Source organism: Mustela nigripes, chromosome 2, assembly GCF_022355385.1.
Source record: "Mustela nigripes isolate SB6536 chromosome 2, MUSNIG.SB6536, whole genome shotgun sequence".
Classification (NCBI taxonomy): domain Eukaryota; kingdom Metazoa; phylum Chordata; class Mammalia; order Carnivora; family Mustelidae; genus Mustela; species Mustela nigripes.
This window is the reverse complement of record NC_081558.1, coordinates 68,482,994-68,506,723: the sequence shown is the minus strand read 5'-3', so window position 1 is coordinate 68,506,723 and position 23,730 is coordinate 68,482,994. Positions and strand designations below refer to the sequence as shown.

Below are 23,730 nucleotides of genomic sequence, written 5' to 3'. Positions count from 1 at the left end.
GGAGCTCATTACAATAATCTAGAAGAAAGATGAATAAGACAGTAGCAGTGAGAACTGAAAGGAAGGAAAAACTGTGAGAGATATTAAAGTAATAACATGAATACAATTAAGTGACTCAAATAGAGAAGAATTGAGGAATGTTTTTGCAGTTGCTAATTATTATGAAAGTTACATTTTTAAATAGGTATACCTCCACACACAAAGACAGTTATTCCTGCAAATAAAACAAAGCCATAAAAGGTACAGCAAGTGTACTACTTTAATTTGAAAGTACTGTATTAAAATAGTAGTTTTATTTCTGGCAAAGTTTAAAAGTGTGAGAAATTTTTACTATGAATAACTCACAAGGAAAGTAAAATTGCACATGTCACTCTTCTTAGAAGTAATTTAGTTTTTTTTTGAATTTGACAGTCAATCTGAGTTTAAAAAAAAATAATAAAGCAACATTATAATCCACACAAATTATTTTACAGTTTTGCACTGGTGGAGTAGAAAGGTATAGCTCTGCCTTGAGAGGGGGAAGGTTCAAAAATGAAGAGAAGGAAAAATAAAATAAGATATAATAAGAGAGGGAGGTAAATCATAAGAGACTCTTAATTTTAGGAAATAAACGGAAGGTTGCTGAAGGGGAAGTAGGTGGGAAGATGGGGTAACTGAGTTACGTGCATTAAGGAGGGCACTTGATGTAGTGAGCACTGGGTGTTACACACAACTGATGAGTCACTGAACTCCACCTCTGCAACTAATATGTTAATGTTAATTAATTGAATTTCAATATAATAAAATTTTTTAAAAGTGAAAGGTAGGGGGAAGAAAGGAAACAAAAAAACAGACTTGGGTGAGGCTACAGAAGTACAGAGATGCAAAAGAGAAGATCTGAGCAAAAAAGAGAGAGTAGTAAAAGAGGCTTCTGAAGAACAACATGGATTACATTAGATTTATCCTCTAACCAGAGCATTTTACGAGGGGGATGATGAAGTTTAATGTGTTCCACCCAGGACTTTTTTTTTTAAATAAAACAAAATAAAATACAAAATATGATACTACATCCCTTATAGTAAAGAAAATATTGTTTTTGTAAATCCACTGTTTCACATATTCTTAAATATACACTGGATTATAATACAATTATGTATCTTTACTAAGGTTAATTGACAAAAAGGTGGAACAGGACTGCTCTAGAATAATTACTAGCAGAACAAGTCTGAAAAATATTGCCCAAGAAAAACTCAGAATGTTATTGCTTTTTTAAGAGTTAACTAGATGACTTGTGGTCAGTGCTCATTTATTTATACATTCACGTACTCTGTCTCTGAATAGGGCTGCCACAAATTTCCTAGGGCAATTATTCTGCAAATAACAAGTGGCCAAAAGCAGAGAAATATTATCCAATTCATTGGCCAGAGGTTGCCTAACCCAATGCCACAGTGCTAGGTCCCCTAATACTACAAATAAATGATCACTCCACCAAGTATAATATATCCTGTCAAAGACAAAAAACAATGGTTTACATGGTCCAAGAGAAAAAAGTGAAGTCAAAATGACACTTTAAAGAGAAAGAGATGAGACAGAAAAGAGATAAAAAGCAAATTAATGTTTTGTAGCAATCTGTAGAATAATTGAATTAAAGCCATAAAAGTAACCAAAATGCCAATCTCCCAGCATTGTTTTGGGCTGGGGAGACAAACTTCAGAGCAGGTTACTCTGGGCTCAGATCTCAGCCCTTACTAACTTACCAGCTGTATGTCCTTTGCAGAGTTAAACACTTTGATTCAATTTTAAAGGGAGCTAGTTTTGGAGGACCTGAACATACATTTTTCCAAAGAAGACACACAGATGGACAATGGACACATGAAAAGATGCTCAGTATCACTAACCATCAGAAAAATGCAAATCAAAACCACAATGAAAGATCACTTTATACCTGTCAGAATGGTTAAAATCAAAAACACAAGAAATAACAAGTATTAGTGAGGATGTGGAGAAAAAGGAACCCTTATGTACTGTTGGTGAGAATGCAAATTAGTACAGCCTCTGTGGAAAACAGTATGGAGGTTCCTCAAAAAATTAAAAATAGAACTGCCATATGATCCAATAATGCTACTACTGAAAGAAAATGAAAACATTAATATATGCACCTCTGTTTACTGCAGCATTTACATTAGCCAAGATATGGAAGCAACCTAAGTATCCATTGATAGATGAATGGATAAGAAAGATGTGGTGTACATACACACACACACACACAATAATACTTAGTACTAAAAAAGGATGATCATGCTATTGCAACAACATGGATGGGTATCATGTGACATCAGTTAGACTGAGAAAGACAAATTCTACACGATTTCACTCATATGTGGAATCTAATAAACAAATGAATAAACAAAAAGCAGAATCAGACCAATAGAGAATAACCTGATGGTTGCCAAAAGGACAGGGAGTAGGGGAATGGGACAAGTGGGTAAAGGGGAGCAAGAGATACAGGTTTCTCATTATGGAATGAGTAAGTCATGGGAATAAAAGGCACAGCACCAGAAACAGTCAATGATATTTTAATAGCGTTGTATGGTGACAGATAGTAGCTATACTTGTGGGAAGCAAAGTATAGGGTACAGAGATGTTGAGTCACTATGCTATATACCTGAAACTAATATAATATTATAAGTCAACTGTACTCAAAAAAATTAAAATAAAAAGAAAGGGTCAGTTTCAAACTCATAATTACTTACTAAATAAATAAATAATTTACTAAATAAAATAATATAAATGATGTATCTATCATAGGGTGGACACTATATATTAGTTTTGACAATTGAGTGTAAAATTTTGCACTGTAGCATGTCTCAGATATTCAGTGGAAAGGGAGAATGGAGCAAGGTAAGCATCCTGAAAGGCTACAGTCCAAATATACAAGGGAGAGAAAGACTGCGCTTTGAGTCATTTGAATGACCTTGGTACCAGGCATTTTCCCCTCTATAAGTTTGTGTTTATTATTATCAGCTCCAGAACGTACAATGTTCCTTATGGATTTAAATCCAATTTGCAAAGATGGTGTAACTGATCCTCACTGATCACCAGCATCAGTTCTGTACGGATGAGTTCCAATGCTGATGACGAACTTTCCAACCTTCTTAATCTGCCATCACCCTACTCATCCGGTCTTAGTTCCCATTATTCATCAACATTTATTTACTTTAGAAAGAAAGGATTCACTGTCTCCACTTATATATATTCAAATCTAGATGCCTGAGCAATAGCCTACTATAGAAGAAATTAAAAATTTAATTCTCTCCCTTCCCTCAAAGTATGATGAATTGAACTTGCAAAGGTAAATGACACATGGACATTTCCTACACTCACGAAGTCCAAGAATTTAACAGATGAGATAGATGTAAATTGTACTATCATAAAATCAGTGCCATACTATCAGACACATGAAAAAATGTTCATCACTAGCCATCAGGGAGATTCAAATTAAAACCACATTTAAATACCACCTTACACCAGTTAGAATGGCCAAAATTAGCAAGACAGGAAACATGTGTTGGAGGGGATGTGGAGAAAGAAGAACCCTCTTATACTGTTGGTGGGAATGCAAGTTGGTGCAGCCACTTCAGAGAACAGTGTGGAGATTCCTTGAGAAATTAAAAATAGAGCTTCCCTATATCCCTGCCATTGCACTCCTGGGTATTTACCCCAAAGATATAGATGCAATGAAAAGAAGGGCCATCTGTACCCCAATGTTTATAGCAGCAATGGCCACGGTCACCAAACTGTGGATAGAACCAAGATGTCCTTCAACGGACGAGTGGATAAGGAAGATGTGGTCCATATACACTATGGAGTATTATGCCTCCATCAGAAAGGACAAATACCCAACTTTTGTAGCAACATGGACGGGACTGGAAGAGATTATGCTCAGTAAAATAAGTCAAGCAGAGAGAGTCAATTATCACATGGTTTCACTTATCTGTGGAGCATAACAAATAGCATGGAGGACAATGGGAGTTGGAGAGGAGAAGGGAGTTGAGGGAAATTGGAGGGGGAAGTGAACCATGAGAGACTATGGACTCTGAAAAACAACCTGAGGGTTTTGAAGGGGCGGGGGTGGGGGGTTGTGGTACCAGGTGGTGGGTATTGGAGAGGGCACAGATTGCATGGAGCACCAGGTGTGGTGCAAAAACAATGAATACTGTTACCCTGAAAAGAAATTTTTAAAAATTAAAAAAAAAAAAAAAAATCAGTGCCATAACCAAGGTAGCAAAAGGTGCTATGGGTACAGAAATGGCTCCTAACTCTGAGTCAGCAAATGGTTCATAATCTGCCCTACACAACCATATTCATATCTACCTTTATCTTCTGCCCACCTTTTTATTATGTTTCTTCCCCCACCAAACTTTTTAACTTCTTCCCCTTTGTTAAATCAATCCAAACTTCAAGAATCAGTAGAAATTTTGACTTTCCCAGGATGCATTTTCATCTCTTTTTTTCTAAACTACTAGTATTCTTAGTACTTTAGTTTGTATATTTTTATTTCAGACACACTGATTTTTCTTCCATGGCTACATAATAATTCCCTTAAATACTTGGCAGACTCTTAAAATCTCAATGATCCACTGAATAATATCATTCAACTGAAATTTTAGGATATAATAAAATTGTGATTGAAGATAATCCTATATTCTAAGTCCAGCACTATTATATTCTCTGATTTCCAACTGTATTTGCAGGCAACTTCAAAAATTTTACAAATTTCACAAATCATAGATTGCCAAGCTCATCAGTTCAAGTGTTTTAGTTCCAATACAATTCTAACAATCTGGATTTTAATATAGGCTTTACCCACTGCAGAGATCAACAATGAATAAGCATTCTAACATAACTTAAACATCTTAAAAATTCTCCCTAACATGTCTAAGAACACTTTACTCAATAATTGTATTAACTTGGGTTTTTCTACCTGTTTTAACAAAAGAGGAAGTCCAGAACTTCTAACAGTATTTGGGCCTAACCCTCCCACCTTTAATTTCTGTTCCTATAAAATGCAAACTCAAGTCTAACAGGCTTCAACCTCTTACTGTCTTAGCATGAGGAAAAAGTAATACATGAACTACCAACTGGTTGATAAAAGGAAAAGAAGTGAAATGTGAAATTATATTTTAAGCTTCATTTAGTTCTAGAACCATTAAGAACTTTCTGCACAACTATTAGCAGATCCTCTCGTTATCAGACCTCAACTTTTCCCTGTTAAGTTTATACTAGCACTGTAGATGATTATAAAACTGGTATTTCTATTGCAGAAAACATTTAAAATAACTGAGGAAATTTTCAAGTTTATTTGAAAACCAAAATTTCAGAAGGAGATATGAAAGAAAAGAAGCCAATAAAAGAATAATAATTGGTGCTTTTGAAATAAGGAGAAATGAAGTTCAAAGACAATCAGAAAAATCATCTGAAGTAAATTTGATACTGCAAATCAAACTGATTCACCTTGTCTAGGAGAAACAAGTGACAGCAGAGGAGGAAGAGGGAGCAGGAAAAGAAGACAATAATGGTGGAAGCAGTGGCAGCAGTTTAAAGGAGTAACAGAGAATTAGTTTGGCTTCAGACTTTTCCACAACACCACTCAAAGTGAGAAAACAGGTAGAAATGATTATATAGTTGTAAAAAGGAAAAACATAAATTGAAAATTTTATATCCAATTTGCTCTTAGACAACATTCCCATGTATCCAAGATCTTAAAGAACAGAGCCATCATGAACTCTTCCCGAAAAAAAAAAAAAAAGCTTTAAAATATAGCCAACTAAATAGCCAATATTAGAGGAAAGTAAGTAAAAGGATTGGTGGTGGGGAACTGAATCAATTTAGAAAAGCAAATGCTGCTGGCTTCTATCTGAACTAAGAACACAATTTTTAAAAGTCATGATCAAATTCAAACTTTTAAATAATCTTATTAACTTAAAAGAGACACTTAGAAACTAATCTCCTGTGAAGGAGAAGTGTATTGTTTCAGCAATCCCTTTAGGTTTGCCTTAGTCCCCATACCCTCAATTAAGTTAATAAAAGTAAATGCTTTTACTAAAAAATGGCATGCTACAATTTTTCTAAAATTATATTTACCTATATGCCTAAATAAATACAAATTGTTGGCAATTAATTTGTTATTTGTGGTGGTAGTTTTAGGATTCCCCCTTTTATACTTTTACTGTAACAAACATCTATCACTTTTTCAAAAATGAGCCATTATACTAAAAACAAACAAACAAACAAAAAAGCAAACTTCCTGCCTAATTCACAGTTTTCTCTTTCTACCTTTGGTGGTAGAAACATCCTACTAGCTAACTGAGAGGTCTTCTCCTAAATAGCAGATTTGTTCTAATTTCCCTTATGAATTCCTCAAAGGATGCATGGTATAACAAGAGTTAAAATCACGTTCAAAAACTACCTTCTATTGAACCCTTACTCCTCACCTAGTGCCATGCTAAAACCAAAATCCATTCTTTGATTTAACCTGTGAGGCAATATCTTCCCTTTTTACAGATATGGTAAAATAATTTGCCTAAAAGTTCTCATAGCTGCTAGGTGGCAAGGAGATTAAAAAATTATAAGGAGTACAAAGGTCAAGTTCTTGACCACTAATCTTTTTTTTCTTAAGCCCTTAATTCTACAGTAAGATAGACCTAAATTAAATCCAGATTATGTTATTAGCAGTGTGACCCTGGACAAGTGACAACTTGTCATCTTTACTTTTTCCATCTTCAAAATGGGCAGATTATCAACCCTATCTCATTACATCACTAAAAATAAATAATAAAGCTCTTAGTCCTTCATTTAGCAGATAGAAAGGATTCTATTTGGTGATAAGTAACAAGTTCTTAAAACGCTAAGAACATCAAGAAGAATATGATATCACAAAAGTAACCAAACAAAATTTATAAATACCAGAGAGATTTAAGTAATGTAGCAGTGAATCTTAGCAGAAAATGTTTTCATGTTTCTGTTCACAAAACATTCCTTTATTCAAGTATTGTAACATATAAATCAGAGTTTAAAGAATCATAAAAGTTTAGTAAAATGTGACATAATATAAAATTTGGACCAACCAGAATGAATCAAATTCCTGAGCACAAAAGTTACCACTTGGGTTTCATTTTTAAGTTGCCTCAGGCAAACTTGCCCTCTTTGGGGGCTAAATCATCATTTAGAACCATCACCTTAAAAAGCAGAACCCTGAGAAAATGCTACTTTCCTCTGAAAACTAGTTTAACTTTTGATTCTACTCTCGAGTCCTAAATACATCAAATAAACTTTCTAAGGCTTCTACATTCCTTAAAAAACTAATTTTTAATCTAAGAAGGAAATCACAGAAGATGGGTTAAAATATAAGCTTCTTAATAAGTAACTTGTCAGAAATAAAAGTGTAACTGGGGCGCCTGGGTGGCTCAGTGGGTTAAAGCCTCTGCCTTCGGTTCAGGTCATGATCCCAGGGTCCTGGAATCGAGCCCCATATCGGGCTCTCTGCTCAGCAGGGAGCTACTTCTGCCTCTCTCTCTCTCTCTACCTACTTGTGATCTCTGTCAAATAAATAAATAAAATCTTTTTTAAAAAAGTATATCTATATTTGTTGTAATAATAGGAAAACAAATACACTTTTGAAAGAAGCAATGTTAGTAGTTTTAAAAGCCACTTTACAAACCATCTTTTTAAATTCTGAACAGCTAATCTGCCCCATTATAATTTCTAAGAAGTGTGTAATTGTTTTATTTTCACTAATTTTAGCATAATGACATGTCCAGGTCTCAGCAGTAATGTGCTGTATTACATTTAGTAAATAAGGGAGTTTAAAAAAATAATGGAGCTTCAGTGATGACTGAATAAATTAGTGATACTTAAGAGCAGAAAATGCTTTTGAAACCAACAATAATCTGCACCAAAAGGCATACTGGAACATGCATACCTCAAGTCATCGCTTGGTTCTTTTTTTTCTGGAAGTTCCATGTGCTTAGAGTCTGTTGACTGGTGCTCTTCAGCAACATTGGGTTCCTGGTTTATCATAGGGAACTCTGAAGTAAATGAGAGCTCCCCTTCACTGGAGACCCCAAAGAGGTCTGGGTCATCTTGAATGACATCAATTAAGAGGACATCATCTTCATATGCTTTAAGAATATCTGGAAACCCCATTTTAATTTCTGAAAAGTTCTTAGTCATTTCTCTACCACTAACTTCAGAGAAAACTGGTTTGAATGTTTCTTGTTCATTAGAGCAGAAAGCAGGACTTTTCTCGATACACCCAAGATCACAAGAAAAATTATTTCTTTCAACTGTGAGAGAAACAGCTTCCTTGTTTGAAATAATATTGCCTGGTTCAGAGATGTGGTTGGATGGTTTATTACCATTACCTTGCTTTAAAAAACTTGAAGAAATACTACAGGAATGCTTGCAGCTGCATGAGTCAGAATTAGCTTGCACTGGAGTTACACTATTTTGTATTCTCAAAGACTGAGGTCCTGAAGTTACTGTAGAAATATTTTCTTTATTCCTATTTTGTCTTACCTCGGCTCCAGATAAATTGTCAAGAAGTTCTAAGGGACTATATGCTTCTCTCTCTGATGACCTTGCATTTATTTCTTTCTTTTTTTCTGTTTTATTCTTAAGTAATGGAATTTTAAAATTAGTCAGCCGGCCTGTGTTCAGTATTTTCACTAAGTCTGGAACCACAAGGGTTTGCTTAGCAATGCATGCTTTTCGATGAATAGTTTTGCCTATAGAGTTATTTGCTTCCTGGACATCCTGGGAAGCCACTGTCAAATTAAATTTTGTTAAATTCCCTCTATCTTTTTTTTTACTTCCTGTTAAGTTTTGAGGCACATTAGTTAGCTGAGTATCTTCAGTAGTATTAGAAACTACCTCCGAACCACTTCTGCTTAGTTCCTCTGACTGTATCTTTTTATCATCAATTATGGGTTCCTTTATAATCATCAAAGTAGGTTCTATTGTGGAGACTAAAGACAAACAATTTAAATTAGAATCCAATTTTTCTTTACTTGAAGATTCACTGTTTGTTTCTGTTATGGTACTTTGTAATGATAATTTAGAATCAGTTAAGTGAGTTTGATTTGTTTGGTGTTTAAGAAAATCATCTTGCTTAAAACTTTCCCGAGACCCAGGAAGACAGTTATTTGAATCTGGCAAGGAAGACTTTTTCCAACACTGGGCAGATATTCTAGCACAGGAATAACAAGGCCAAGTTCTTTTACCAGTCATCGGTATTGTTCTGTGACAGCCTAACTTCAATTCTTCAGCTTCATTTCTCAATTCTTCCCATGAAGATCTCTTTTCAAAATTACTGCAATCACTAGGTAATTTCACTATCGAGCTTTGCACCAACTTAATATACTCTTCTGACTCCATGCTTTTAAATCCTAAGTGCTCTGAATCATTTTTTATTTCTTCTTCCAAAAGTGGCTCAAGGGTTTTCTGAAACATAGCATTTACATGATGTCCAGGACTTGGTTTTTTCCCTGCTGTTTCTGGAAGACTTAATAAATGACCCACTGGCGAGAGTGTATTGTGGTTTATTTTTCTCAAAACTTTTAAAGGACTTTTTTTAGCCTCTAAAGTCTCTGCTCCTTTATCCTCAGCACCTGTTTGGTTTTCTTGTAATGCCAACTCAGACTTGCTATACATATTAGAGAAGTTCATCTCAATAATCATTTCATCTCCTTTTTCAGACACCTTCATCCTTTTCCTGGGTTTTCTCCCAACATTGCTCTCCTCTATTGAGTATTTATTGTTTTCATTCTGAAGGCAGGAAAACAAGCCATTACTTTTACTTTGGTATAAATCAGTTTTTTTCAAGCAATAACTTATTTACTCCCATTAAGTTTTCTTCAGTTTGTAAAAGCTGAGGAGCATTATTTGTGTCACTCTTATCTGCAAGACTCCTAAAGTTTTCTTTCTTTAACTTTCAGGAATTTTCTGGTACATGCATACGTCCACCATCACGTTTATATGAAAGGCTATTTTCATCATTACAACCCTTGGAATGGGGGAAACAACTGCAATCATGTAATTTTAAAATGGAATTACTTTCTACTACAGGTGACAAGCTGTTACAAGAATATTTTGAAGTATTCCTGTACAGTTCATCTTGGAATTCAACCTTAATATTTTGTGTAGCCTTATTTTCAGTTATTTTGAGAAGGACTTTTTAAGGGCTTTCTAAGCCCTTAAGTTTTTTAATTCAAATTCTTCTTTTAATACCTTCTACCAAACCTTCCTTACCCAAAGACCGCAAGAAAGCCATACTTTGAAATTCACTGCACTCCACTGTTTGGAAAGATTCCGAATTGGTTAATGATTCCTTTCTTACCAGGTCAGTCCCTGGCTGTGGATCATCACTTGAGGCTTCAGTAACTTTTCTTTTTTCCTTGGCTGATCAAAACAACAAAACATACCAGAAAAGATTTTATATTGAGGAGGAAAAAGCAATACCACTTAAAATTTAAAAATTGTGAAGCCATCCACTTTTATTTCCCTGAATAGCTGTATGGGAACACACAAATGCTTTTAAATGAAAGACCTAATTTCTGTTAAGGAACTACATACATAAGTTTCAAGGCAGCTGAATAACCTCTAGCATCAGTATCACTTCACACTATCCAAAATGGATCACTAGTAGGAATTCCTCTTACCGTAATTCTGATCAAGGGCTCCTAACAGGGCAAACACCTTCTAAGAGAATTCCTGTTCTTCCCCCTCCTGGTCAACCACGTGCATCGGTAAAGCCCACACAAACTCAAGTTAAACACTAGTGTGAAACAATGATGGGGCAGGCTGAGGTGCAAATGCAAAAATGGGAGCAATCCCTGAGCGCTTTCTTGCTGTCTGCCCAAATGCAAGGGGAGCTCCGCCTCCTTTGCTGCTTCTAATCCCTGAGGATCTGAGGGGTCCGAAGGGCTCCCCTGGCCCCCAGACCCTCCTCTCAGCCGCCTCACAGCAGCCTTCCCAGCCCGGACTCCTCACCCGACTTGTCACTTTCCACCTCTTCTCTCCCAGACGCCCGGGCCACCATTCTCCTCTTTTGCCTGCTCTCCTCGCGTTCCCAGACCTCAGGGCCGCAGCCTCCCGCTTCGCCTGGCCCTGGCCGCCGGCCTCGCTTCCTCGAGCCTCGCGCGTCGCCTTCACGCCCGTGGGCCGCCGTGGGGCCCGAGGGCAGCAGCCGCCGCATCAGCCCCGGGCGGCCCGCCCTGCCCGCGATGCCCGCTGATGCCCTCCGAGGCCGGCCGCACCCACTCACAGGCGGCCACCCGCCACGCAAAAGCTGCTTCCGCTGCCAAGACCCCAGCCTTGGCCCAGCTCCGCGCCGCCTGCCGTCTGGCTCGGGGGCCGGAAGCGGAAGTGGGGTCTGGGCGCTGCAGACCTAGGCAGGCTGGGCGGGGCCCAACGGGCAGAAGGGCCCAAGCCAGTGCAAGGCCTGATTGCAGGCTTCACTGCTTGCGACCGTGGCCCGTGGCGCCTTTCTAGGCCAGAGTCTCCTGGAAACTTTCAGGGCTCTTTCTCTCACTTGCTGCCCCTTCCGCTTGGCCGCTGGCAGAGATGACTGCTGGCCAGTGGCTTCTAACCATCCCCAAACCACGTGGGGTCCCTTTCTATCAGCCCTCTTGATTTATTTACCCACATATCCTATAGGCACCTCAAGCTCTTGTATGGTTGCAACACTGAGCTTATCTTCCCTCACAGGCTTGCTCCTGTGTTGGTGGATGTGCCACCATCCACTTACTTGTCTTAAGAAATTCAGAAACCTTTAAACACAGCTTCTTTCCACATCATCCCTCTCAGCCACATTCATTATGTCTGCTTGATTCTACTTTCTGTGTTTGTCAGCCACTCTCCCCTTTGCTATTTGGTTCTGGCTCCTGGAATCTGACTGATCTACTGCATCAGCCTCCTAAATTGTATTCATGCTTCTGTCCTTGTGTAATCGAACCAACCTTGAGTTTGCTCCTTGGTGAGTCAGAAATTGCACCAGACTGAGTTGTGGCACAAAGAAACTTCATTTGCAGCAAATAAGGAGATTATGGGTAATAACTTCCAAAGCCGTGACTCCCTAGCAGGGGTGAATGGGTTCCTTTTATTTAGGGCTAGGATGAATATTTAGATAGAGAAGCCTTGTTATCATATGTAGAGGCAGGCATAGGATCCTGCATGTGTCTTAAGAAAATATTCCTATACATGACATTGTATGTTATGTAAACGAGGCTCAGGCTTCTTCTTGGCTGGAGATTTTAGTATTATAATGAGGTAAAAGTAGTCTTCAATCATTCCACAGGCCACTCTGTGGTCCAACTGTGCAAGCGTGAGTCAGGGGTTAAGTTCAAACCAGTGTGGGTTGTCTGGGTGGGCAGAGGCAGTAGTTACTGCTCCAGGGAGATTTCACTTTCATTTGCCTGAGTTAAGGTATAAGCAGGAAAAAAGAGCTTAAGGAAAAATGTGGGACAAAGGTCAGTGAGTACAAGCAGGTGGGCAGTACAGTCAGATCTTGGGGTCTAGCTGGTGATATTTGTATTATTCCAAAGAAGCTTCTACCTGCTGCCAGCCTTGCCCCTCCCCTCCCATGAAAGGAGATGCTGGCATTTCTCAGCTTGGCTCCTCATGAATTTTCTTTACTCAGAGACTACAACTAGCAGAAAGAAGTCCAAACTCTTCAGTTTGGTATTTGTGGCCCTCTCTGATGTGGCCACTAGATATTTAATGAATTTTGTCTCTCACTGTCACTGTATGGGAAAAGTTGAGCTTCGGTGGAAAATTATGTGAAGGAGTCACCCTTCTGCGTTATCTGATTCTGATTCTATGGGAGCTATCTTACAGCTCTAAGTTTTAAATAAGTAGTAGCAATGCATAAGATGGTCTGTAGACATGCGAATTCTGTCATATAGATGTTCAGTTGACTAGAACTATAGATGTTCTCCTCTCACTGGTGGAAGAACCCAGTTTTGCCTCAATTTGCACATTCTCTTTAAAATTCCTGATCTATAAATGGGTCTGTTCTTCGGACTTGTCTTCTCAACTGGTAATTATAAAATCTGCCTGATGATAGAAAGTCATTAACACACTTTCATTTTAACATCTTTATGAAAATCATGACTTTATCTTTTGGAGGAAAAAACGATCTTCTAACAATACATATCTCCTGCACTTTGTATACTGTGTCAGGCCTGTGCCTCTCTACATGCTAGTCCTGGAAATTGTTTTTTGCTTTTCTGCCTGGTGAACTACATGTTCCCCTTCAAGATACAGTGTGAGAATCACCTCTCAAGGAAGCTTCCCTGCTATCTTTCTCCCTACACTTGTGTGTGTGCGTGTGTGTGTGTGTGTGTGTGTTGGGAGCAAGGAGTGTCAGGTATTCCTGCCTGCCTGCTAACACATTACCTTCAGCTCTTTTCTCGTGGATCTCTTTCAACGCAGATACCTTCTGTTAGTCTTTGCATTTTGTATGTTTTAAGAAAAACTTGGTGATTTTTTAACACAATGGGTGTGGACATTAAAAGATGGTATGATTGGGGTCACCTGGGTGGCTCAGTGGGTTAAGACCTCTGCCTTCGGCTCAGGTCATGATCTCAGGGTCCTGGGATCGAGTCCAGCGTCAGGCTCTCTCCTCAGCAGGGAACCTGCTTCCTCCTCTCTCTCTGCCTGCCTCTCTGCCTACTTGTGATCGTTAAAAAAAAAAAAAAAGATGGTATGATGCCCAGAGTAGCCTAGTAGGTTGGTTAAGCAGTTTAAAAGGAGTATTCTTAGGATCTTCTATAACTAGAACTTAGGTAAGGGAGGTGTAGAGGATCTAGAAACTTCTCTTGTTTCTTTCTGCTTGTGAAAAACTCAGTAAAGGGAAACCAGTTTAAGAATTACAGAATAGAAAAAGCTATTTAAGGGGTTTCAGGCTACATGTTCATTCACAAAGAGGCACTTTGTGCCTCAGTTTTCTCATCTGAAAATGAAATAATAATAGTGTCTCTGGAAGGAATATGTCACCCCAAAATATGACTTTTTGACATAAACATTGTTTTGAGCTGACAACAATTAGGAAGCAACAAATACAGGAAAAACTCTCTCAACTTCCCCACCCTTTCTGCTTAAAGGCAGGATATAAATTTTGCTTTACTGGAGATGACTCTAGACTTCTATCAGCATAGAGATAGAATCTACAGCATAGAGATAGAAACTACAGCAATCTGCAAATTAACCTTACTCCATTAGATTCTTCCTATATATCGATCTTCCTGCAGTTTGTCACTCTAGGAAGCCTAAAATAGTTTTCCTTTGTGGTACCACTTCTAAATAAATTTAGTGTTCACTGTTGAAGATGATAGCACTTTATAGGCCAAAGTTCTAAGCCACCACTTGATGTTAACTCTTTGTTGAGGTTTCTCCTGCATGATGTACCCTGTATGCATTAAACTGTTTTTCTCTTGTTAACCTGTCTTTTTGTTAAAGAACACTTCAACAAAGGGCTTTAACAAATGGAGAACTTAAGTTTGTGTGCAAATATTTGTAAGGCACTTAGAACAATGCCTAGCAGATTGTAAATATTACGTAGATATGTTAAATAAAAACCTCAACATATCAAAAGAGAAACTCTTTATAATTTTGACTTTTACTATTTATAAGATAAATATTGTTACTAAGATCTTAGTAAAATAAAAGATAAAAATTCAAGAGTCCAGCTTCTTTGGTCTGAATAAAAACAGATGAGATAAATATAGCTATAGACCCAAGAATTTAAAACTTTTATGACCCATAACTGTTTAGCAATGCATAAAAGAAGAATGGGAAGAGTTTAGTAGCATAGGAAATTGAAAAATGAATACACTGAGTGTATTCAATAAGGAAATTCTCATCTTTGTTACAGATTTCAAGTTCTTCATACCAAACTGCTTTCATGGAAAACCTGAGGAAATTAGGTGTGTTCATACAAGTTTTTGTGGATCTTCTGCTCTCTTCTGTGACATGATTATCATAATCCTAGTGGGCTTGGTAATTTCTGGAAAGGGCAGGCAGAGCTGTTTACCAAAAATACTCAATCTTCCTAGTAGTAGATCTCCTACACTTCAGAGTTCAGAAGATGGAGCAGAATATTTACCCATATCTATTGGGTTGCATCTCAATCTACATAAAGTTGGCCCTCTGCTAGAGTCGGGGGGTCCCTTCTCTTCTATTCCCTTCCCTTTTTCTATTAACCCTCTCCCTTTGCCCCTGGATTCTCACTGACACTACTGTTCAGCCTTCAAAGTCAACTTCAGCATCACTGCTTCTTGAATGTCCTTTGCGTCTCTAACCTGAAAGATAACATCACAGCCACATTCTCTCTATATTCCACAACTGCAGCTGTAGATTATTAATGCACAGGACAGGCTACATAATTCATGGGGCCTGCGCAACCATAGAGATCATGTGCCCATGAAGCCAGTCCTACAGATCCATGATACAGATCCATCTACTTGTACAAACATCCAGAAGGCTACCAAACCTCTCTATTGTTAGGATCTATCAGCTTTGACAGTGTTATTCTGTATCATGCCTGTCCAGTTTGCACTCAGGGCAATCCCATACCCTTCCACTGCCTGCTTTGAATCACAGGGGCCAGCCTCTGCAGTCTGTGTTTTCCATTCCCCTAGGTCAGCTGGCTTTGGGTGAGATTTGGCCTATGGAGGACACTGGTAGGAGAATGGAGAAGGGATACTTTTGTCTTCCTTAGGCTGCCTATCAGACATGGATGTGTCTCCGTTGAGACTCCAACTCTTGCTGGTAAGGCTCACTGTGATGCAGCTTTCATCAGGTACCTTGAAATCTCTTTGCTTCAAGAAGAGGCAGTGTCTTTCTATTGTTATGAACCTCTGGAACCTTCTGGAAACCATGAAACCCTGTTCATTTTCTCTGCTCATTCAGCCCAACTCCTGCATTACATTCCTTTGTTTAAAATACTTAATTTCTTTTCCTTTAAGAATCCTCCCTCCCCTTTGGTGAGTGCTGTGAAGTGTGTAAACCTGGCGATTCACAGACCTGTACCCCTGGGGATAAAAATATATTATATGTTTATAAAAAATTAAAAATTAAAAAATTAAAAAATAAAAGAATCCCCCCCCCCCAATCCCCAGTAACTAAGGATTATGGTGGAAGGAGCAAAGGGGATGAAAGGAAAGACTTCTGTTCTGACACAAGTGTCCTGACAAGTGTCAGGAAATGTTCTTTCACAATCTTAAAATGAATGTCTAAATAACGTGATATTCTCCCAAGAAATGGTCATTTTTATTTCTCTTAAGTATTTCCAATACTTTCTTCAGGATTAGCTTCTTGTTGAGTTTTAGATTGTAAATGTTCTGTCCAGGAATATCACACAATCAATCTGGTGTTCAGCAAATAATAACATATTGGAAACTTTAAAATGTTTTTTAAATCAATGATACTATTTTACCTCTAGAAAAAAAAATCAAAGGCCAATATTTTACTTCAGATATTGAAGTCCAGACATGAGACTCTCAATTAACTCTCTACCTACTACAGGTCTTTAGAACCAAAGCAACCAAGGATGAGTCATCACTCTTTCCTCCTGCTCTATGCTGTTTGATCATAAGAACTTTTTTTTTAATTTATTTTTTTAAGATTTTATTTATTTATTTGACAGAGATCACAAGTAGGCAGAGAGGCAAGCAGAGAGAGAGGAGGAAGCAGGCTCCCTGCTGAGCAGAGAGCCCGATGCAGGGCTCGATCCCAGGACCCTGAGATCATGACCTGAGCCGAAGGCAGAGGCTTTAATCCACTGAGCTACCCAGGTGCCCCTGATCATAAGAATTTTTGATTGTGTCACTGAGTCTGAAGAACTCAATCAGTCAATGTATTAAGTCCAAAATGGAAAACAATGGAAATCTGTGAGGAAAGCAGGACCTTAGAAATTGTCTAGTCTAAGCTCTTCATTTTACTACTTAGAGGTGCAGGAAGCTAATTTAAAAGTGCTGTGAATCAATCATTTCCTAACTGTTTCTTCTGGTTGCTGTACTCCCAAGAGATCATTCTTCAGGAGACAACCACCTTTGGTCTGAGTGGGAGATAGAAGCAAGCACATACCTATTGTAAGAATGACTATTTTACAGGTACAAGCACACTAGCATCTCTGTAAGGGATCTTATATTTATGCCTCTCAAATTTCCATTTGAATTAGGGTCATTATTGCAGTCTTTTATCTTGTTTTTGGAGGAGCGATTTGCCATTTCACTATCCAATACAGGATAACCTCAGCTAGGAGGGGACTATGCTAGTGGCTACTATGTCAGAATCAAGCTAACCAGTAGGTAGAGTGGATGTCTGCTTAGATGGTTTGATTTGAATTGTGATAGGGAAAATTTCCTTCTATTTAGTCAATTTTCCACTCAAAAGGACATTATATACACATTGATGACTTCTAAAGTTATATATCTCTAGCACCACGTCCTGCTTTGTAGTCTCCTCCCCATGTTTTTTATCCAAGTGGCCGGGTTAAACAGTTTTTTTCTGGCTTTGACTCACTTAGCAGAGAACATTAATCAAGAATTTTCATTTTGGGGTGATGCTACTGCTCCTGCAGCCTCAACTGCTGATGTTCTAGTGAGGCTGGAAGCATGGTTCCTCTTACAACCATTGCCAACCAGAAAGTGAGGGAACAAAATCCCAGCAGCAGCTACTGATGTTGGGTTTGGAGGTTGCATCCAAAAAAGTCACAAGGAAAATGAATTCAATTTGCATCTTTCCTTCCTTTCAATAGCTTCTCTGGGTCTCAGCGTGATGGTGGAGAGTAGCAGACGGAAATGACATCAGGTCACAGGAGTTCAGCTAGATAGTTGTCAAACCATTCTGAACACCTACAAACTCAACAGGAGATCGAAGAGAAGAAGAGCAGCAATTCTAGGAACAGAAAATCAACCACTTTCTGAAAGGTAGGACATGTGGAAAAGTGAATCCAAAGCCACAGGAAGAGAGACCGGGGGGGAGGGGCCAGCTTCCAGCAAATGACAGAGTAGTGGAGCACAAAATCAGAACTTTTAAATGTCTGCTCCACTGAAGGATATCACTCTAGGAGCTAAGCAGGGGTGGAGCCATGCAGGGACAGTATGGACTCAGGACCCTCGGGGTCACAGAAAGACTGGGGGTGTCTGAGTGTGGCAGAGTTCCCAGATATCAGAGCGGGGAAGCTGACTATGGAGGCAGAGCGGAGGAGTGAGCTCTCAGCTTGGGGTTACCTTAAACCATGATCTGCAGCACAGTCGGGCCCCTACTTTTTGAGCAGGGACTCCATAAGTGGCAGATCCAGAGAGACACACCTTCCTCCTCTGGAGGCAGGAATCTGCTGGGTTTGGAGACTCCAAACAGGGCTGTGAGCCAGAGACAGAAATGCTCAGTCACAGGGTGGGTGAGCCCAGAGTGCGGCTTGAGACCGGGGAGACTGGAGTGATTGACCCCTTTTCTCTGAGGGCACAATGAGGAATAGGGCCCCGAGCCCTCGGCAACTCTGGGTTGGAGATTGGAAGGCTGCCATTTTCAATCCCATCCTCCAAAGCTCTGTGGAAAGCATTCAGGGAACAAAAACTCCCAAGAGTGATCTTGAGCAGATTTCTTAGCCTGACCCCTGGCAAGGGCGGTACAATTCCGCCTTGGGCAAAGACATTTGAGAATCATTACAACAGGCCCCTGCCCCAGAAGCAAAAACATCCAGTCAGGACCAAGTTCACTGATCAGGAGAACAGTGGAACTCCAGAGCTAGGGGAAAACAATGCCTGCAATTCATGGCTTTCTCCCCATGATCCTTTAGTCTTGCAAAGTTAAACTAAATTTTTTCAATTTTTTTTTCTTATTCTATTTTTTTAACTTTTCCTCTTTCCTCTTCTAATGTTTTTAACTAGTTTATCTTCACAATACTACCTAAAATATTTTTAAACCTTCATTATTATAGTCATATTTTATCCTTCATTGCATTTAACCTTATTTTTTGAATATATATAAGGTTTTCTGTTTTCTAAAAAATTTTGGGATACAGTTTCTTCTAATACATCAAAATATACCCTAAATCTAACACAGCGCTTTGTTCTAGTCTCCAGCCTGAGCACATTCTCTCCCCCCTTTTTTTCTTCTTTCTTTTTCCAACCAACTTATCTTATTGATCCCTTTTTTAGAATTTTTTTTAAACTTTCATCTTTACAGTTATATTCCATCCCTTTATGGTGTTTACCCTTATTTTTGTATATATATGTTTTCTTTCTATAAAATTTTGGGAGGTAGTTTCTCCTAAGAGATCAAAACACACCCAGAATCAAGTGGGTGGCTCTATTCTATTCACCAATCTAATACATATACATACATATATTTTTAAAATTTATTCTTATCCCCTTTCTTCTCCCCCCAGTTTGGGGTCTCCTCTGACTTGGTAAGCATACATTTATCTGGGGTTTTTGCCACCCTTTTAGTATTTTATTCTCTCCTTCATATATTCTATCTGGATAAAATGACAAGGCTGTAAAACTCACCACAAAAACAAAACAAAACAAAACAAAAAAACGACAATAGGCAGTACCGACAGCTAGGGACCTAATCAATACAGACATTGGTAATATGTCAGGTCTAGAGTTCAGAATGATGATTCTCAAGATGCTATCTGGACTCAAAAAAAGCATGGAGGATATTAGAGAAACACTGTGTGGAGAAATAAAAGCCCTTTCTGGAGGAATAAAAGAACTAAAATCTAATCTAGCTGAAATCAAAAAAGGTATTAAGGAGATACAATTAAGAATGCAGGCTATTACTGCTAGGATATATGAGGCAGAAGAGAGAATTAGTGATATAGAAGACCAAATGATGGAATAAAGAAGCTGAGCAAAAGAGAGATAAACAACTACTGGACCATGGGGAGAATTTGAAAGATAAGTGATACCATAAGATGAAATAATAGTAGAATAATTGGGATTCCAGAGGAAGAAGAAAGAGAGAGGGGGGCAGAAGGTATATTGGAGCAAATTATAACCCTGATACAAGAAGGGAACAAGAATTAAAATCCAGGAGGCACAGAGAACCCCCCTCAAAATCAATAAGAATAGGTCCACACCCCATCATTTAATGGTAAAACTTACTAGTCTTATTGACAAAGAGAAAATCCTGAAAGAAGTTCGGGACAAGAAGTCTGTAACATACAATGGTAGAAATATTAGATTGGCAGCAGACTTATCCATAGAGACCTGGTAGGCCAGAAAGTACTGGCATGAAATATTCAGAGCACTGATTGAGAAAAATACACAGCCAAGTATATTATATCCAGCTAAGCTATCATTAAAAATAGAAGGAGAGATAAGAATCTTCCAGGACAAACAAAAATTTAAAGAATTTGAAAACACCAAACCAGCCTTACAGGAAATATTGAAAGGGGTCCTCTAAGCAAAGAGATAGCCTAAAAGTAGTACATCAGAAAGGAATAGAGACAATATACAGAAGCAGTCACCTTAAAGGCAATTCAATGGCACTAAATTCATATCTTTCTATAGTTACTCTGAATGTAAATGGACTAAATGCCCCAATCAAAAGATACAGGTATCAGAATGGATAAAAAAACAAAAAACCATCAATACACTGTCTACAAGAAACTCATTTTAGACCTAAAGACACCTCCAGATTTAAAGTGAGGGTGTGGAAAACAATTTACCATGCTAATGGACATCAAAAGAAAGCTGGGGTGGCAATCCTTATATCAGATAAATTATATTTTAAGCAAAGACTACAATAAGAGACGAAGAAGGATGCTATAACATACTCAAAGGGTCTGTTCAACAAGAAGATCTAACAATTTTAAGTAACATTGCCTCTAACATGGGAGCAGCCAGCTATATAAACCAATTAATAACAAAATCAAAGAAACACATTGACAATAAAACAATAATAGTAGGGAACTTTAACATCCCCTCACTGAAGTGGATAGATAATCCAAGCAAAAGATCAACAATCAACAAGGAAATAAAGGCCTTAAATGACAAACTAGCCTGCCACTTCCTGAAGGCACATGGAAGAAGAATGAGGCACAAACAACTCAGCTGCAAGAGAAAGGGAACAGGGAACAAAAGTAGAAAAGACTGTTGCCCCAAACAACTCCTCAGTCCCATTTTTGTTAGGTGTAGACAGTAATCAACAGAAGAGCTGAAGAAGGCTAAACATTAATCATATGCCATGTAGATAAACAAGAAGGAAGACAAAATATGTGTGGTCAAGTAGTATAAAGTTTATAGTTGAGCAAACACATTCAAAGGACTTATCTAATTAGCTACAGTTGCTCTGGGGAGGAGGGGACAGATAACGGAAAAATGAAGCAGGTGGCGTTCCACCCTGAACGAGCTGGGCATCCCCAGCTGCTCAGGTTCTAGGCCGTATATCGTCCTCTCCTCCAGAGGCCTGTTGCCAGTATGTGTTTTTCTTAAGGCTATATCTAAACATACTTGGTAACTAGTAAAATTTCCCATGGGTTATATTTTAAGTAATACATTGTTCTGAGGGACAGTTACACTGGACCAGATGGACATCACAGATATATTCAGAACATTCCATCTCAAAGCAACAGAATACACATTTTTCTCTAGTGCACACGGAACATTCTCCAGAATAGATCACATCCTGGGTCACAAATCAGGTCTCAAGTGGTACCAAAAGATTGGGATCATTTCCTGCATATTTTCAGACCACAATGCTCTCAAGCTTGAACTCAATCACAAGAGAATAGTTGGAAAGAACTCAAATACATGTAGGCTAAAGAGCATTATCCTTCAAAGAATGAATGGGTCAACCAGAAAATTAAAGAAGAATTGAAAAAATTCATGGAAACAAATGATAATGAAAAAACAACTGTTCACAGCAAAGGTAGTCCTGAGAGGAAAGTATATAGAGATATAAGCCTTTCTCAAGAAACAAGAAAGGTCTCAAATACACAACCTAAGCCTACACCTAAAACAGCTGGAGAAGGAACAGCAAAGAAAGTCTAAAGCCAGTTGGAGAAGAGAACTAATGAAAATCAGAACAGAAATCAATGAAATAGAAACCAAAAGAAGAGTGGAACAAATCAATGAAACTAGGAGCTGGTTCTTTGAAAAAATTAATAAGATTAATAAACCACTGGCCAGACTTATCAAAACAAAAAGAGAAAGGACCCAAATAAATAAAATCATGAATGAAAGAGGAGAGATCACAACCAACACCAAAGAAATACAAACAATTATAAGAACATATTATGAGCAACTATATGCCAGCAAATTTGACAGTCTGGAAGAAATGGATGCATTCCTAGAGATATATAAATTACCAAAACCGAACCAGGAAGAAATAGAAAACCTGAACAGACCCATAACCAGTAAGGAGATTGAAGCAGTCATCAAAAATCTCCCAACAAATAAGAGCCCAGGGCCAGACAGTTTCCCATGGGAATTCTACCAAACATTTAAAGAAGAACTAACACCTACTCTCCTGAAACTGTTCCAAAAAAATAGAAAAGGAAAGAAAACTTCCAAACTCATTTTATGAGGCCAGCATTATCTTGATCCCAAAACCAGACAAAGACCCCATCAAAAAATAGAATTATAGACCAATATCCTGGATGAACACAGATGCAAAAATTCTCACCAAAATGCTAGCCAATAGGACCCAAAAGTACATTAAAAGGATTATTCACCACAGTCAAGTGGGATTTATCCCTGGGCTGCAAGATTGGTTCAACATCCACAAATCAATTGATGTGATATAATACATTAATAAAAGAAAGAACAAAAACCATATCATATTCTCAATAGAAGCCAAAAAAGCATTTGACAAAATATAGCATTCTTTCTTTATCAAAACTCTTCAAAGTGTAGGATGGAGGGATATTCCTTAATATCATCAAAGCCATCTATGAAAAACCCACAGCAAACATCATTCTCAATGGGGAAAAACTGAGTTTTTCCACTAAGATCAGGAACACAGCAGGGATGTCCATTATCACCACTGCTATTCAACATAGTACTAGAAGTCCTAGCCTCAGCAATCAGACGACAAAAAGAAATTAAAGGCATCCAAATAGGTAAAGAAGTCAAACTCATTCTTTGCAGATGATATGATACTTTATGTGGAAAACCCAAAAGACTCCACTCCAAAACTTTTAGAACTTATACAGGAATTCAGTGAAGTGTCAGGATATAAAATCAATGCAAAGAAATCAGTTGCATTTCTATATACCAACAACAAGACAGAAGAAAGAGAAATCAAGGAGTCAATCCCATTTACAATTGCACCCAAAATCATAAGATACCTAGGAATAAACCTAACCAAAGAGGCAATGAATCTATACTCAGAAAACTATAAAGTACTCATGCAAGAAATTGAGGAAGTCACAAAGAAATGGAAAAGCATTCCATTATCATGGATTAGAAGAACAAATATTGTAAAAATGTCTCTGCTACCTAAAGCAATCTACACATTTAATGCAATGCCTATCAAAACACCATCCATTTTTTTCAAAGAAATGGAAGAAATAATCTCAAAATTTCTTTGGAACCAGAAAAGACCCCAAATAGCCAGAGGAATGTTGAAAAAGAAAGTCAAAATTGGTAGAACACAATTCCAGACTTCAAGCTCTATTACAAAGCTGTCATCATCAAGACAGTATGGTACTGGCACAAAAGCAGACACATAGATCAA

The 23,730-nt window shown here is 38.1% G+C and overlaps 1 protein-coding gene across 1 annotated transcript in view; it reads right to left on the bottom strand.

Moving 5' to 3' along the window:
- The window catches only part of TOPAZ1 (testis and ovary specific TOPAZ 1), a 138,940-nt gene extending 127,617 nt beyond the window's left edge, over nt 1–11,323 (bottom strand). The window contains 4 exon segments of the mRNA XM_059388313.1: nt 7,961–9,855; nt 9,857–10,437; nt 10,880–11,003; nt 11,006–11,323. Of these exon segments, the coding sequence (XP_059244296.1) occupies nt 7,961–9,855; nt 9,857–10,437; nt 10,880–11,003; nt 11,006–11,233 (2,828 nt within the window). The 5' untranslated portion in view covers nt 11,234–11,323.
- Nucleotides 11,324–23,730: the final 12,407 nt, after the last annotated feature.